This window comes from Oncorhynchus mykiss, chromosome 19 (genome assembly GCF_013265735.2).
Source record: "Oncorhynchus mykiss isolate Arlee chromosome 19, USDA_OmykA_1.1, whole genome shotgun sequence".
NCBI classification, from domain to species: Eukaryota; Metazoa; Chordata; class Actinopteri; order Salmoniformes; family Salmonidae; genus Oncorhynchus; species Oncorhynchus mykiss.
Genome location: NC_048583.1, coordinates 47,885,112 through 47,900,327, shown reverse-complemented (window position 1 = coordinate 47,900,327; position 15,216 = coordinate 47,885,112). Strand labels below are relative to the sequence as shown.

Sequence of the window (15,216 nt, the reverse complement as noted above, 5' to 3'; positions counted from 1 at the left end):
TCTTCACTGCTTGGTAAACACATGTACACTGGTATCCTTGCTCTGGGGTAAACACTTCTGCCCTCGACCCCCCTTCACATGGGAGGAGGGCGGCAGGGTGGGTTGTAAAGGGGATGGATTGTTTGAAGCCCACCCTTAACTGTCCCCAGTGGTGGAAAAACTACCCAATTGTCATACTTAAAAAGTAAAGATAATACAATTAAAAGATAATAAAATAAATGACTCAAGTAATATTCCTACTTGAGTTAAAGTATTTGGTTTAAAATATACTTAATATAAGTATCAAAAGTAATTTCAAATTCCTTATATTAAGCAAACCAGATGGCCCAATTTTTTTTAATGTACCGATAGCACACTAACACTCAGACATAATTTACAAACAAAGCATGTGTGTTTAGTGAGTCTGCCAGATCAGAGGCAGTAAGGACGACCAGGAATGTTCTCATGATAAGTGCGTGAGTTAGACTATTTTCCTGTCTTGCTAAGCATTCAAAATGTAACAAGTCCTTTTGTGTCAGAGAAATTGTATGGAGTAAAAAGTGCATCATTTTTTTTAGGAATGTTTTGAAATCAAATTAAGAAGTTGTCAAAAATATAAATAGTAAAATACAGATACCCCCAAAACTACATAAGTAGTACTTTAAATGATGTTTACTTAAGTACTTTATACCACTGACTGTCTCCCCCTCAGAACTTGGCACATGGCAGCCAGTATTTACGCATAATATTAAGAGTTGGTATACCAACTGGATTTATATTGAAACATGGCGCGTTGACCAGGATGGTGTTCACTAGGACTGCGTGTTGACTAGGATATACTCAAGTATTCCTCTGTGGCCACTATACTTACATGCTCTGTGGTGCCTGTGATGACATGAAGTCCATCATAGGTGGATTTGATGTACATACCCTGTACAAATATGAACATGAGGAACATGAATTATCATTTGTGAGATGGTTGAGTTTGTCTGGTGCTCAACTTTCTTACACACAGAGCCAGTAGTCCAGACACACAGAGCCAGTAGTCCAGACACACAGAGCCAGTAGTCCAGACACACAGAGCTAGTAGTCTAGATGGTTTGGGGTTAAACTGAAAACAGGCAGCATTCCTCACCAGTCCCTCCCCAGGCTTGAGGTTGTTGAGCTGAACTTCATCCAAGCATGCTGATTGGCTCATCAGAGGGTCAGAGGTGGTTCTCACGGTCTGGTCACAGATGCTGTTCAGAACCTTGGACTGGAACGAGAAAGATCGGAGGGGACCCTTTTAAGCAACGCAAGAAAACCAAAACAAACAACCCAAAGAATGAAAACAAAATCAAATGGAATCTCATGAATCCATCTCATCTCGTTGCTTGTTCCAGTGACTCGATGTGCTTTCCTGATGGCTGTGATTACACGACCAACCCAGTAATGTAATGTCCCGTCACGTGACTGATTCTGTAGCTACCGCCTGTCACCTAAGAGGTGTTGTGTCTGTGGCTGTGTTAGAGGGTTGGGCTGGCAGGTCAGCCAGGCAGTCAGGTGACAAGAACAGTCAGTCACTCTGGGGCAATTATCACACTCCCCCAGGGAAGAGGGGAGAAATGAGGGGTGAGGGTCATTAACGTTAACATTAGCTGGTTCTTCAGATACAGCACTGAGAACATGCGGGGGATCCGCCTACCCCCCTCTTCTCCATTCTAGGTCATTATGGACAATCTCACCACCTTGTCATCATTAGTGGGGGCATTTTAGTGATGCTCTGAGAAAAAAAATAGCTTTTTCTTCAGGCGAGTAACAAGCATCATGCCTAAAACACTCACAACACATTTGTGCTTACATACAGATGCGGACGGGACTCGAGTTAAACCAACTGATGCACTGAACCAACCTTATTTTAGCTCTAATTGAATTTTGTGTTGACCACACAAGTCTATAACTAGATCCCTTGACAGGAATTTGTAAACAAACCAGAATCAGTGAAATGCTACTCACACACTTCAGAATATTCACCATAGATAGGGACCAGTCTGTAACTACAATAGTTTTTCTGGTGCACTTACTTGAACAACAAGTTCAACATGGAGAAGACTTCTAAACAGTGTAGAGATTGAGATCTAGCTATTGTGTGTGTTCCTGCAGCAGAGTTCACCGACAGTGTCTGAGAGGGAGGAAGTTCAGTGTGAGCTGTAGAGTCTGGACTGTCAGTGACAGGAAACACTGATTGATGGCCGGGGTGTATTTTAGCCGCCTCTTTTACCAGAGGGCCCAAGCCCATGGCCCTGCCTGCACTATTAACTCAGAGGGAGACTGCGCTGAAAGCATGCCACCCTTTTCCATATAAGACATTAGAGATCAACATCTACCCAAACATTCAAACAGACTTTACCTGAGTGCTCCCATAGGAGGTGGGAACTCATTCTAAAGTTTACATAAAAGGAGAGGAGATATACTTACAACTTCCAGGATCTTTTCTTCCATCTCGTAAACAGTATAGTCCTGTGGAGGAGGAGACAGATAGGCGGCCTTCTCAATACTCCATCAACAAACAGGAAGAGGTTCTTTCCCCAAATATATAGTTTTTATTTACTAAGTATAGTGAGTCAGTAAATATGATATAATCAAAGATCCAGATATAGGACTGTGGGAGATGGAGAATGGCCTCAAATAGCATTCTGAGTCAAATTACATCTCCATATGAACTTGGGGACAATATAATTGCAAAACGTGGTGTGGTGTTACAGTAAACTATAGAGTAGTGTAAATGAAGGAACCTTGCATCTAGAAAACAACTTGGAGGCGGCAAAGTGTTACACTGTAGAAACCATATCATCTAACTTCAAGGTGACCAAAAACCCGTATCCAATCCCATATTATACCATTTTAGTTTAATAGACTTCAGTAAACAAAAAACACTTTAGCACTGGGTTCCCATGCATTTCATCCTCTAACAACTCAGTCATCATAACCTTTGATCACCTGGTACTGTCCTATCTCAAAACCTCTTGGTCTGTGGACGACACTGTCAACATGGGCCTACACTACATCCTCAAAACACCTTGATACCCCAAAGACATACGCAAGGATATTGTTTGTGGACTTCAGCTCTGCGTTGAATAACATCATCCCAGAACCACTACAAGACAAACTCTCCCAATTGAATGTGTCCGGCTCCATCGGTCAGAGGATCATTGACTTCCTGACCAAAAGGACGCAACACGTGAAGCTGAGAAAACACCTTTATCCCTCTTTAGCCACAAGGACACGTGTTCTCACCTCAACACCGATAACTGTACCTGTCAAACTACTGAATTTTGCATATTATACAACTGGTCGGTCTCAACACCGACGGCGATGAGTCCATGTACCATGGAGAGATGACCGGCTGGTGGCCTGGTGCAGTCACAATAACCTAGAACTCTACACAGACAAAACCGTGGAGATGGTTAACTTCAGAAAACATCCCCCACCTTCTCCCCTTCGAGATGAATGGCTCAACTGTTAGCACGGCTGAAAAACTCTAATTCCTGGGAACCATCATCTCCCACAACCTCAAGTGGGAGGACAACATCAGAACAGTTACCAAGAAGGCACACAAGCGGATGTACTACATTGTTGACCCCTCCCACCACTTACTCTAAAAATGGACCTCTGGCAGGCGGTTCAGGTCACTGACCAGAATCTCCCACCATCCGAAAAGTTTCTTTCCCTGGGCAGTGGACCTCACCAACCAACCATCTGACCCACAGAGACCAAAGGACTATGCACTCTATGCTGCATACCACATCAAGCCATCTCTGAACTGTACACTAAATAACTACACTTGCACTCTGTTCATCTCTCTGCATTTAAATAGTCATTGTGACACTAAGTCCACTGTATATCTGCTCATTCTCTGATAGCTCTATGCTCACTACCTAGTTGTATATAATGTATGCTGTCTGTATTCTTTCTCTAAAATGTTGTCTATCACTAGCAGCACCATATGACCAAGTACAATTCTGAGTATATGTAAATGTGATTCTGATTGCTAGGTAGGCGAGTCTCTCCTGCAGTAAAAGTATGTTTATTTAACTAGGAAAATCAGTTAAGAACAAATTCTTATTTACAATGACAGCCTACCCCGGCCAAACCCTAACGACGCTGGGACAATTGTGTAAACAAGAACTTGAGGACCCAGGATTTGTATCCTCGTAGTAAAGTTTGTGTGCGCGGACATCTATCAAGTGTTATTGGTCACATACACGTGTTTAGCAGACGTTATTGCAGGTGTAGCAAAATGCTTGTGTTTCTAGCTCAGACATTGCAGTAATATCTAACAATTTCACAACGTATACCCGAAACACACAAATCTAAGCAAAGTAAAGGAATGGAATTTAAGAACATATAAATATACGGATGAGCAGTGTCAGAGCGGCATAGACTAAGATACAGTAGAGTAGTATAGAATACATATGAGATGAGTAATGCAAGATACTTAAGCATTTATTAAAGTGGCCAGTGATTTCAAGTCTGTATATAGGCAGCAGCTCTGTGCTAGTGATGGCTATTCAACAGTCTGATGGCCGTGAGATAGAAGCTGTTTTTCAGTGTGTCGTTCCCAGCATTGATGCACCTGTACTGATTTTGCTTCTGGAAGACAGCCGAGTGAAAAGGCAGTGGCTCGGGTGGTTGTTGTCCTTGACGATATTTTTGGCATTCTTGTGACAACGGGTGCTATAGGTGTCCTAGAGGGCAGCTAGTTAGCCCCTGTGATGCATTGGGCAGACCACACCACCCACTGGAGAGCCTTGCGGTTGTGGGCGGTGCAGTTGCCGTACCAAGCAGTGATACAGCCTGATAGATGCACAATTGAGAGCATCCTAAGTTTGTGAGGGCTTTAGATGCCAAGCCAAATTTCTTCAGCCTCCCGAGGTTGAAGAGGCGCTGTTGGCCTCTTTCGCCACACTGTACATAGAGGTTGCTATATACATAGACTTGACATCACTGGCCACTTTAATAAATGTTTAAGTGTCTTGCATTACTCATCTCATATGTATTCTATACTACTCTACTGTATCTTAGTCTATGCCGCTCTGACATTACTCATCCGTATATTTATATATTCTTAATTCCATTACTTTGCATAGATTTGTGTGTATTGGGTACATGTTGTGAAATTGTTAGATATTACTTGTTAAATATTACTGCACTGTCTGAGCATTGCTACACCTGCAATAACATCTGCTAAACACGTGTATGTGACCAATAACACTTGATAGATGTGTACGCCGAGGAACTTGAAGCTTTCCACCTTCACTGCGGTCCCGTCGATGTGGATAGGTAGGTGCTCCCTCTGCTGTTTCCTGAAGTCCACAATCAATTCCTTTGTTTTGTTGACGTTGAGTGAGAGGTTGTTTTCCTGGCCCCACACTCCCAGAGCCCTCTCCTCCTCCCTGTAGGCTGCGTCGTCATTGTTGGTAATCAAGCCTACCACTGTTATGTCGTCTGCAAACTTGATGATTGAGTTAGAGGCATGCTTGGCCACACAGTCATGGGTGAACAGGAGGGGGCTGAGCACACACCCTTCTGGGGCCCCAGTATTCAGGATCAGCAAAGTGGTGGTGGTGTTTCCTACCTTCACCACCAGGGGGCGGCCCGTCAGGAAGTCCGGGATCCAGATGCACAGGGCCAGGTTCAGACCCAGGGCCTCGACCATAAAAGATGAGCTTGGAGGGTACTATGGTGTTGAATACTGAGCTATAGTCAATTAACAGCATTCTTACAGATATTCCTCTTTTCCAAATTAGATAGGGCAGTGTGATGGCAATTGCATCGTCTGTGGATCTATTGGGGCGGTAAGCAAATTGAAGTGGGTCTAGGGTGACAGGTAAGGTAGAGGTGATATGATCCTCGACTAGTCTCTCAAAGCACTTTGTGATGACAGAAGTGAGTGCTACGGGGTGATAGTCAGTTCAGTTCCGTTTGCTTTCTTGTGTACAGGAACAATGGTGGCCACCTTGAAGCACATGGGGACAGGAGACTGGGATAGGGTGAATGGACAAGGTTTGCCAGCTTATTTGTGAAAACCAAAGAGGCGGACTACAGCACTGGTTTGTCCTTTAGGGCCAAGAGTTTTTTCCAGTAGTCTCTCTATGGACTCATCTTATGATCCGCACTGAGCTGAATATTTTCTTTTGGGATACTGATGGACATAAATAAATAAAAATGTAACTAGTGAAACCACCAGAACAAACATGGAGGAAAACTAATAAGCATAAAATACGGTTTCAGTTTTGGTACCAAAACTATGTTTCCCCTCAATTACTGTCCAACACGGCCAAGGACGTGTGGTGGTTTTGAAAGGAATTTGGCATGACCTCCATCAGAAGCTGGCATATATTTGCCATAAATAGGTCTATATTTGGATGAATACGTCAAGCTGAAATGCATTTTTCATGCCAAAAACAGATATGCTAAAAAGACAGATTTAGTAGGTTTGAGGTCAAAAGCGGTATCATAATAAACTGCTTTCTTACATGCAGACTGTTTTATATCAAAAGTAGCCAATGATCACAATGTGAATATAATGCTTGTTGGCATAATCTTTCAGATCTGTGTTTTTTGACAATCCCCTTGAAGTATCAAACTTTCAAAAACAGAACAGAAGCAGTATTCATACAAAAGCCAGATGGAAACCAAGATCAGAGTGAAAGACTGAGGAAAGATTCCCTGGGTAAAGCAGCCGATCCTCAGCCTCCTCATGCCATGGTGGTCCTCCCACAGCAGACTAGGATCAGATGACTCCCCAGGCGGCCCTGCAGCCTTTGATCTGTAACCAGAGACAATTTGTCCAGCCGAGCGATGAAGTTTCAAAAAGAGAAGGCTGCTGGACACCAGTTCAACAAGGAGCCAGTTACACAGCTGACCAGACTGGACAAATGAAGAGGATCTTACAGAACAAGAAATTAAAACACAATGTGAGGACTCAGACCTGCCCTCAAGACTTCCCTTCCTCCTACAATGTCTCTCCACCTCTTTACTGAGTGTTACCCACACCTTTTCTGATCCTTCATGCAGGAAGACAGAGGGGGCTCTGACCTCACGGGTCAGATGAGGTGGCTGCAATGGCAGCAGGTTTGCCGTTTTATTGCTATGCTCGATTGTGTGTGTATACATCGAGTTCATTCAGGCAGAAGGACATAAAGCGACCATCTTTAAAGCCCTGTTCTTGGCGGAGGTTCATTAACAGGCTGTGTAACCTCATGAAGCATGCCCACACCATACAATCACAGTTACACTCCCCCTCAGCACCTGCCTGGTCTTTCATCAGACAAACACCTACCCGAAATCTGCTGGGATGGGAGAGTCCAGGAGTGTCTAAAGCCTATGTCAGATACACAGGTCTGTGAGAGCATTGGAGGTATTTTCCTTCATGTGTCTATGACAGGATAAGGTGGCCCCTGGATGGACTGAAGACATATCCACCTGGGTCTCTTACAGCTGAGTGCCATCAAGGCCAAGGTGTCTGCTACAGTACACCACAGTAAAGCTGCAACAGGCAGCCCTGGAGTACAAGGCTCACGCCACACAAAAACCCTTCACTTCAAACACCTTTGTGGGAAATGCCTCCCCTCAACTCCCCACTCCTTCTCCTCCACACCCAGGGTGAGACTCACCACAGTAAATCACCAGAGCTCTGAAATCCCAGACGTCAGCAAGGCAATCAGCACCCTGGGAACATAATGTACTCTATAAAATAACCCTTCAAAAACAGTACCTGCAATCTCAATAGCCACTTTCACTATGGCTGTAAAATGTAAAGGCGGTTGGCAATTGTTGGGATACCCTGGGGGGAAAAATGGTCAAAAAGCAGATCGGCACTTTGTGCTTGGGTTTTTAACTGGCTTAGTTTGTTTTCTTTCAGAGCTGACTCTTACATAACCAGTTCGGACAACAAACTGGAAATATGAATTCTATAAATCTGATAAAAATAGTACCCGACAACCCATGGTCAGTTCAAACACACATTTAACATGGAATGTTTGCTGATTTTTAAAGAGGGGTAAACATCTAATGTGCGTCAGAGAAGGAGGGGTAAACATCTAATGTGCGTCAGAGAAGGAGGGGTAAACATCTAATGTGTGTCAGTGAAGGAGAGGTAAACATCTAATGTGTGCCAGTGAAGGAGGGGTAAACATCTAATGTGTGCCAGTGAAGGAGAGGTAAACATCTAATGTGCGTCAGAGAAGGAGGGGTAAACATCTAATATGTGTCAGTGAAGGAGAGGTAAACATCTAATGTGTGTCAGTGAAGGAGAGGTAAACATCTAATGTGTGCCAGTGAAAGGAGAGGTAAACATCTAATGTGTGTCAGTGAAGGAGAGGTAAACATCTAATGTGTGTCAGTGAAGGAGAGGTAAACATCTAATATGTGTCAGTGAAGGAGAGGTAAACATCTAATGTGTGTCAGTGAAGGAGGGGTAAACATCTAATGTGTGCCAGTGAAGGAGAGGTAAACATCTAATGTGCGTCAGTGAAGGAGAGGTAAACATCTAATGTGTGTCAGTGAAGGAGAGGTAAACATCTAATGTGTGCCAGTGAAAGGAGAGGTAAACATCTAATGTGTGTCAGTGAAGGAAAGGTAAACATCTAATGTGCGTCAGTGAAGGAGAGGTAAACATCTAATGTGTGTCAGTGAAGGAGAGGTAAACATCTAATGTGTGTCAGTGAAGGAGAGGTAAACATCTAATGTGTGTCAGTGAAGGAGAGGTAAACATCTAATGTGTGTCAGTGAAGGAGAGGTAAACATCTAATATGTGTCAGTGAAGGAGAGGTAAACATCTAATGTGTGCCAGTGAAGGAAAGGTAAACATCTAATGTGTGCCAGTGAAGGAGAGGTAAACATCTAATATGTGTCAGTGAAGGAGAGGTAAACATCTAATGTGTGTCAGTGAAGGAGAGGTAAACATCTAATGTGTGCCAGTGAAGGAGAGGTAAACATATAATGTGTGTCAGTGAAGGAGAGGTAAACATCTAATGTGTGTCAGTGAAGGAGAGGTAAACATCTAATATGTGTCAGTGAAGGAGACCAATGTACCACCTCAACCCACTGTGCATTAACCCTCCACAGGACGTAAACACAGAAAGTATGCTCTCCCGCTGTGAGCATCTTGCAGCAGGCAAACAGAAACCACATGGCAGGGGGAATAATGCAGCACGCATAATGTTGGCAGATGCTTTTAAAAGAGCGCCAGAGGTTTTCATTAAAGTGTAAACTCAGTGGCTGCAATTGCCGTTAAAACACCACCATGGTTGGGGTCTCCTCATTAGCTAACCTGAGGGGGGGGACGGGGGACCAAAAACAGACCAAAAACAAAACAGCAGAAGCAGGCTTGCGATGTTCATAACCCCCTGCCCCTCGACTTAAATCCCACATGTGTCTGCCCTCAGGCCAGGCTGCCCTGAGTGGAAAGAGCTATGGTGTGATTTTTCCAGGGGCATGCTGCATGTGCACTGTTGAGATGGAGCTGGAGCAAGAGAGAGGGGAGGTAGAGCCAGCGAGAGAGCAACATGCCGACCTGTTGAACTGTGGTGGTGAGGTCCAGACACAGCTGAATGATCTTATTCTTGATGCTGGTGAAGTCACTGATCCCAGTCAGGGGCGTCCTGCAACAAGAGAGGAGAGAAAAGATTGAGATGCCATTTTATCATGACATTCTACGGTCCGGGTCTTGTCCCTGACCGTACTGATATTCAGTAGCAGTCAGGAGAGCTGGATAAGGGAGTAAACATCACAGTGGGACAACAGTGCGACAGAGCCACCTCTAGGAGGCTGTTAATAAGGAAAACAACAGTACTGGTGAACCTTGCTCTACTTTGCGTGTGCCTAGGATAGAAGGCTCTGTGGCCACAGACAATGATTGGAAGGAACACAGTCTGTCTCCATGTTGGGCCACCTCCTCCATTCCTTCTCTAAAATACCCACCCCTGAACTCCAAAACACATCTCCTACCGCTAGCCCCTCAACACCATGCCACCCCCAAATACATTGGGAGAAGTCATCACAACACACTTTTGATCTTGAAACAAACCTCAGAAAATAAACAAATCCTTTCAGCTGTGAAGGTCAACATGGTGACATTAATACTACTTCCTGGTTTAGTTATAACTGACAGAAGGGGAGATAGATCTTTAAAACAAATGTAGGAAAATAAAGCAAGCACTGTACATGAGCAGTAGAGTATGTGGATATTCTGGAGGTTCTTACAGCTCATCTGGATATTCTCTAGACAGAGGTAGAGGAAACCTACCAGACTGTATCCAATTTCATTTATATGTCCTCAAACCCTTTCTAGAAGGCTCTCCTGAGAGAGAAGAGCTGTGTTTCTGCTATAGTCTGTAGAGGCTGAGGAGAAACAAATGCCTGTAATGTGTAGCGTAGCAGTATATTCTAGTCATAAGGTGATTCAGTGAGCTTAATGACTCCTATGCGTTGGAAAAACTAACATTACAGCTAACCCCAACGGCAGTCCAGGAGCTTGAATGTATATAGAAGATTTTATGTAGCTAGGACAGCTATGCAAAGTTACCATGGTAACCCTACTCTGTACATACAAATAGAGTACACTGAATGTTTTTTGCTCGTGGGGACAGCCTTCCAAGAATGCTGTGCAAGGCCTTACCTGTCCAGCCAGGCCAGAAGACTCTTGGCAGCTCCGATGAGCTCCACCACAGAGGTGAGGAAGTCATTGGGGGGTTTCCTGGAGGTGCTGCCGTCGTATGTCGGGCTCTTCCTGCGGTCTGACGTGGACATGTGCAGGCTGTTGGTGGCTGCTCTCATCCTCACCACCAGACCCTTCAGATTGTCTGTCTCCACTCCATAGTTCTGAGAGGGGAAGAAAGAGCAGAAGAGTTGAGCTTGATTTGTCAAAGTTATAGTTTGTCATAAAACAATGTTTTTTATGTGATTACAGTGAACGTCAAATATTTTTTGGGGACAAAGCATTCCTGATCGGAACTGTTTTTCCAGATTTTTATGGCTCTTTCATTTCACAGACAAACATGTTTCCTGCAGAGTAAATGTGGGTTATTAATTGTAATGGGCTAAGGACGCATGATTTAAGAGGCCATGTCTCTACCGGCACCTCTGGGGAGAAATTCCCCTGCATTCTTCAGGCACGTCTGGCTCAACCCTCGGGAGAGAGCCGTGCACGTGCCATCACCTGATTCGCATCAAGCAAGCAAAGTTTTCATTCCTGAGCCAGTAAGTTGAGGGCAGACGTGTAAGCCTGGTCACAGATCTGTGTGTGCTTAGGCTACTGCTCTGTCGACTGTTTATTCCTACTGCCCTTACAACCCTGACCTCGCTGAGCTGCTCCAGGGGAAGTGATTAGGCAAATGATTGACGGACACACCCAACCTAGTTTTTAACTTCCAACTGTGTAGAAAAACATTATATTTTGAGTTTTACGACCCAGAAAATACCTATAATATATAATTCCTCCTAATGGCCAAAGAAATCCTTATTTGAGGCCAAAGTTGTGTCCTGTACCTGCTGGTCCCTAGCTCTGCTCCTACTACAGGGATATTTTGTATGAAATAAAGCTTTAGATATACATTGTTAGTACAGTATGAGCAGGCCAAGTAGCATTTCTTTACGTAAGCACCCGCAGCACCTCACAAAGCCTTCATCATAGCGCATAGTACATTTCACTGCGAGCAATGTGTCTGATCTCAGGGAGCATTGGATTTAACACTGACCTATGGTCAGGTTCAGACTAATGCTCTCATCAAACACCACGATGGCCACATTCATTGTGACGTCAGTCAGCTGCCGGCTCTGCTTAGTGGCTTAATTTAGGATGGCTTAATTTAGCAACTAATCCTGGCAACTCACGCACGCTCCACTTAAATATTGCGAAAAGAATGTGTTTGGAGTGGAGTGCTAGTTAAAGGAGACGAGAGGGGGGGTAGCCTAAACTCCTGTTCTGGCAAATATCAGCTCACATGGTGTTGCATCCCTGCCAGCCTCTCTGGCCTCAGCCCGACTGGCACGCTAACAGCTAAACACGCTAAAGATCAGAAAATAGCCTGCGCTCGCTCGGCCCTGCTCCACACTGAGGAAACCTGCAAGTGATCAGCGGCTAACTCCACTCAGCTGCCGTTTTATATCAGGAGCATTTACTCAGGAACCGATTATATATTACCTCACCCTAAAGTCGTCCCCACGGAGCTGCATGGAGCTGAGGCAGAAGCCATATGTGCAAACTGATAGAGCATGTTACATTTCCTACATCTCAGTTGGCAAATCAAACATCCAAATGGCTCTTTTCAGAGGTCCACGAGACAGAGATTGAGGTCATTATGGGAACCTCATGAACCTTGAGCAGATTTATACTAGGAGAAGAGATGAGAGAAGGTGCATATAACTATCTCAGATGCTCTAAAACCACACACTTGTCCATTATAAGACACAGCAACTGTGTTGAACCAAAACAGAGTGGCTTTGAAACTAAGCCATGGAGAACCAATCAACATCAAACAGCACTGCTGGCTGTGTCATTAGTGAGCCAATAACACACAGAAAACACCAGCTCTGACTGGTAGGCAGATGTTCAACACCTCTTTGTTCCATAGCTGTAGCAACTTATAGGAACAGGGACCAGGTAAATAATGGGCGTTTTAAATCAAATTCACTCCATTTCAAAGTGACTGTTGTGAGCAGGATCTGCTTGGGCCTCCAGATAGGTCCTGTATCCTGACATGAACAAGTGTTCTCAGGAGACCCGAGGAGGGCTATCGCAACAGGTTCTTCTTGCCCCTCACCACATGGGCCCAACGATACGCATCACCTGACACGACCAGAGGAACATGGCCCAAGAAGGGCGTTCCCACAACTCTCAACCACAGACAGGAGGCTGTTGCCAGGTGGGGGCCCACATCGGTTTTCTGCTCCTGGGGAGATAGGTACGCACCTCTAGGGGACAAGTCCACAGTGGACAGTAAAACACCAATCATAGCAGTTTCCACACACTACTTGGCTTCTGCGCCTTGAATATAGACAATAGTTGGGCTTTATTCCTGTGAGCTGGATGCTGGGTATCCAAAGACAATCAGAGGTGTTGGGTTTCAAGATGGGTCTCTGCAGAAGTCATGGATTTAACGAGAGTCCCAGTTTCATTAATCAACATGTCCTTCGTCGGTCTACAGAGACTAGTTTGCTCTGATGGCTTTTGGCTGGTGTGAGCTTTAATCTGAGTATGTCAGTCTGTCTAACGTCCTGCTGAGGGGGAGGAACTCTGAGAGTCAAGCTAAGACACGTGTCATACAAGGTTCTACTCATTTATGAGATGAAAACAAATACACAGCACTGACATAAGAACATGCTCTCCAAGAGTATTCAACCGAAAAAGAGAAGGTTCAGAGCATCTCATCTCCTGATCACCTATTCAAATGGCTACATGACCGACATCCTGTCTACCCTGAAAGGACGGTGTGACCACAAAGAGAAGAGTTGGACTTGAACCGTTTGACCCCACAGCAGAGAGACACTAATGAGGGGGGAATTGGCTGTCAAAGTGAGGGGGTCTGGTATTTGTCGGCTGTGTGTTCCCGTCATAAGCCATGACCTCTCCTGGGGCCAAAGAGAGAGGGGCCTCCATGTTAATAAAGTAGGGATGGGCACGGTTATTCAAAGTTATGACAGTTATGAGTGTGCCCCATAAAAAAAAAGACATATACCGGTAGCCTAAACACTTTTCACATGTGTAGCTTGTCATTGTTGGTCAATCAAAGCAGCACTACCGTCAGAGGCTCCATGTATGGCAAGTGAAGTGGGAGATTTCCGCTAAATGGAATTAAGTTAGTTAGTTAACTTCTTGGATATAGGGGGCGCTATTTACATTTTTGGATGAAAACGTTCCCGTTTTAAACAAGATATTTTGTCACGAAAAGATGCTAGACTATGTATATAATTGACAGCTTTGGAAAGAAAACACTGACGTTTCCAAAACTGCAAAGACATTGTCTGTGAGTGCCACAGAACTGATGTTACAGAAAAAAAACAGATAAAAATCCAATCAGGAAGTGCTGCATTTTTTGAAACCGCCTCATGGCAATGACTCCTTATATGGCTGTGAAGGAGCTAGGAGTCAGCTTACGTTTTCCCCAAGGTGTCTGCAGCATTGTGACGTATTTGTAGGCATATCATTGGAAGATTGACCATAAGAGACTACATCTACCAGGTGGTCGCTTGGTGTCCTCCGTCGCAATTATTGCGTATTCTCCAGCTGCAGTATTTTTCCGTTTGCTTCTGATGAGAAGCCAACTGCCACCACTGATAGATTATCGAATAGATATGTGAAAAACACCTTGAGGATTGATTCTAAACAACTTTTGCCATGTTTGTCGATATTATGGAGCTAATTTTGAAAAAAGTTTGCCGTTGTGACTGCATTTTCCGGTCTTTTTCTTAGCCAAACGTGATGAACAAAACGGAGCTATTTCGTCTACACAAATAATATTTTTGGAAAAAATGAACATTTGCTATCTAACTAAGAGTCTCGTCATTGAAATCATCCGAAGTTCTTCAAAGGTAAATTATTTAATTTGAATGCTTTTCTTGTTTTTGTGAAAATGTTGCCTGCTGAATGCTAGGTTTAATGCTATGCTAGGCTATCAATACTCTTACACAAATGCTTGTGTAGCTTTGGTTGAAAAGCATATTTTGAAAATCTGAGATGACAGTGTTGTTAACAAAAGGCTAAACTTGTGTTTGAATATATTTATTTCATTTCATTTCATTTGCGATTTTCATGAATAGGAAACGTTGCGTTATGGTAATGAGCTTGAGGCTATGATTACGCTCCCGGATACGGGATTGCTCGACGCTAGAGGTTAAATGAGGAGTAGGCTACAATGATCAACCAAAATGTTGGCTGTTTAATATGAATGGAGTTATTGTAAAAGCATTTCGACTATCCAGATATCTGGAAAAAAATGCATATCCCTATTAATAAGGAGAGCCACAGCAGATCATCACGTTTACCCAGGGTTCAATCACAGGTTTGAGGGCAGTTCCAGGCATTCCAAACCAAGTCTGACTAAACATCCTCTCGGTCGTCCATAACATAACTATCCTCTCCCAACAGACTTTCAATTTATTTTGAGAAATAACAGAGGCCCTGCATTGGGGGAAGACATATTAAAGCTAACAAACACACACTGGAGAAACAAGGGAGCACAGGTTAAATATATG

The 15,216-nt window shown here is 44.0% G+C and overlaps 1 protein-coding gene across 2 annotated transcripts in view; it reads right to left on the bottom strand.

Annotated features, from left to right (window-relative positions):
• The window catches only part of LOC110498042 (connector enhancer of kinase suppressor of ras 3), a 76,089-nt gene that overhangs the window by 37,624 nt on the left and 23,249 nt on the right, over nt 1-15,216 (bottom strand). For both annotated transcript variants that reach the window (XM_036954967.1, XM_036954968.1), the window contains 5 exons: nt 10,643-10,845; nt 9,539-9,626; nt 2,437-2,478; nt 1,115-1,234; nt 851-910 (listed from right to left, as the gene is read on the bottom strand). In XM_036954967.1, coding sequence (XP_036810862.1) covers nt 851-910; nt 1,115-1,234; nt 2,437-2,478; nt 9,539-9,626; nt 10,643-10,845 — 513 coding nt within the window. The remainder of the gene's footprint in view (nt 1-850; nt 911-1,114; nt 1,235-2,436; nt 2,479-9,538; nt 9,627-10,642; nt 10,846-15,216) is intronic.